Genomic DNA, 2,763 nt, shown 5'->3' with positions numbered 1-2,763 from the left:
TAGCGCCTTGTTCAACGACTCCTCCGCCTTCCGTAGTGTCCTCGATAGCGTGCAGGGAGGAGCTCCAAAGAGCATACAGAGCGTCTTTTGCTCCATCGAGCTAGTGTAGAACACTAATACTAAGCCCAACACCTGTTGGAGGTTACGGAACTTTGGCGGCCGTCCACGTACTCTTGGACCCGGTAAGCTGTAGATGAGAGAAAGAGGACCTGTTGGTACATGTACTGTCAGCATCCAAGTCAAGAACAGCATCCAGACGAACAATAATAGGCGACCTCGTTAAACTGGTGGCGTTAAGAAAGTTTAGATCACTCCCAATCTCGTATAGAGCCATCCAGGACGCGTTGCTCGGGGAATCCAAGCAATACCCGGTCAAATAGTGGCGGCTGCGCATGGCGGCGCGCCAGGCCTCCTCGATTAGGAGGCCGAAGACCTCTCGGCGCACTTCGTGCAGTTCCTGCCTCTCCCGGTCGATGGCCTCCGCCACAACAAGCATTGCTTCCGTGTCTTCGCTCTTCATGCATTCCCGGACTTGCGTAAATTGCGAAGTGACGTCACCCTGCCTGTGTCCCATTTCGAAGTGTCGGGTACGCTTCCATATAATGAGTTCGGTCTGTGTAAGATCTAGGTAGCGACATATAAACAGGACAGAGGTCTTTGAGATATGCTCATTTATGGTATTTGTGGTGGACGTTTTGATACTTAAGCTCAGCATACATGTAAAGTATGACAGGCTTATCTGCTGCAAATATGACACGTGCTTATGCTATTTATGGAAGGCACCCATTGTCTCTAAGATGAAGCTCTGCTCTTAAAATTCCGTATACCGGTATGTGCCTCTGGGTATGACAGTCAATTGATTGCTGGTCGGTTTTTTGTCAAGGTAACTTACAGTACGTTGTACAGTAAGTGCATATTGTCTAATACATATCTTGCATTGCCGCTGCAAAATCAGGTGTAAAGCCGTTTGTACTTTGTGCTTGATGATGATAGGATATCAGAGCATACTTATATCGTGTCGTTTAATCTTATTGTAGGCAATAATAAGCTTAAAATACTGGAATTCTTCCAAAACCTACACAAATGCAATCACAAACACAAATTTGAAAGTGAAATGTGCTGAAATATATGTCGAATTTGTGATGTGTCTGCTAGCATATCAAAATCAACACGTCAAGGGCTTTGGGTACATGTACGCTGCTAGCCATTCACCCTTTTGATGGCTCGGGATTTGTGTAGACGTCTCAACATTTTACCACCGATTTGTGACAACAAATACGTCACAGCTATGTCAGACGCAAAAATCGGTTTGTGTAGGTTTTGGTAGAACTCTAGTGAGATTGCAGTGACATGCTTAAAAAAATGCGCGAGAAGGCCAGCAATTCACGCTTTTCTCCTGACAGCAACTGATCAAAAACGTACATGTATTTTTTAAGTTTTAAATCACTGTCCTCCCCCATCATGGTCCTAACGAGCAGCCAAATTTGCTCAATGCTCTTCACTGAGGCTGGTGACGGCTTCTACAGCTGCACGACCTGCGGTAAGCGGTACAAGAAGGGCAACGGCTACACGAATCTACTAAACCACCTACGACGCAGCCACGAGGACTATGAGCAAGAAGCCCAAGAAGCTGCGCGCCGCCAGAATTCCCTAAACCTTTGCCTAGTCAGCCAACGTACGCGGGATCTACACCGTTGGCTCGAATGGGTGATTTGTGAGCGCCTCCCGTTTGCATTTGTGGAGCGAAGGCTCACCCGGCTGAATGTGGCACTTTCTACCGTGTCAGAGGACACGCTACTCCGCTATATAGTATTGCTGTTCGAGGTAGTTGAGGGCCGTGTAGCCAGTGAGCTACCCAAATCATTTGGTCTCGTATTGGACGGCTGGACAAGCAGCAACCGTCACTACGTTGCAATCTTTGCGGTATTTGACAGTGCCACCGGTAATACCGGTAAAACCGGTAGCAGCGCGGCCAGTGAGTACTACGAGGACTTAGAGTGCTTATCTCGTCGCTTCGTGCTGCTAGCTTTCTCGCCCGTAGAGACGGAGGAAGATCTTAGCGCACAGAGCCAGTACGACCTAATCGCTGATACGCTGTCGCGATACAACAAGCCCTGGAGCGCAGTGAAGTTCATGGTCGGCGATAACTGCTCCGTTAACCAGTACATTGGCCGGAAGGAGGGTGCTATACCGCTAATCGGATGCGCTAGCCACCGCTTGAATTTAGCGGTCAAGGACTTCCTCAAGAACGAAGACGAGTTGATAACCAAGGTCCATACCTTGATGTCCAAGCTGCGGACGATCAAAGGTAGAGACATTCTTCGCCGCGTCTCCCATCTGTCTCCTCTGCTGAGGAACGACACCAGATGGTCGAGCACGTACGAGATGGTAGAGCGCCACGCCAAACTCCAGCCGGCAATTGTTCAGCTGGGCCTCAATGTCCTCGTGGAGCATGATGTGCAACCTCTCCTACTACGGCGTGCGGAGCACGAGCGCGTCAAGGCGCTTCTTAAAGATTTAGCAGCTTTTGAAGCCGTTACCAAGGAGCAGCAGAAGTCTACGCTAACTTTGTCCGCTTCGCGACGTCTTTTTGACCAGGTTGTGAAGGAATACCCAGCCCTACAGCCTCGGCTGTCAACAACGGCATCTATAGTGAACAACCCCAATTTAGAGCAAGGTCTAGTCAAGTTACAGCGTGGGGAGGCGCTAAACGTCGCGAAAAAATTAGCCTGCGCTGAATTTAGGTCCCCTGATCTCGAACGG

The 2,763-nt window shown here is 49.2% G+C and overlaps 1 protein-coding gene across 1 annotated transcript; it reads right to left on the bottom strand.

Annotated features, from left to right (window-relative positions):
• Positions 1–142: 142 nt before the first annotated feature.
• Positions 143–520, bottom strand: PITG_19820 (uncharacterized protein; the record flags this gene model as incomplete). Its single annotated transcript, XM_002895773.1, has 2 exons — positions 143–209; positions 369–520. 2 exons carry the CDS (start codon positions 518–520, stop codon positions 143–145), a joined length of 219 nt encoding a protein of 72 aa, XP_002895819.1.
• Positions 521–2,763: the final 2,243 nt, after the last annotated feature.

This window comes from Phytophthora infestans, genomic scaffold (genome assembly GCF_000142945.1).
Source record: "Phytophthora infestans T30-4 supercont1.133 genomic scaffold, whole genome shotgun sequence".
Taxonomy (NCBI): Eukaryota; Oomycota; class Peronosporomycetes; order Peronosporales; family Peronosporaceae; genus Phytophthora; species Phytophthora infestans.
Note: the sequence above shows the minus strand (reverse complement) of the source record. Positions and strands in the feature narration are given on the sequence as shown.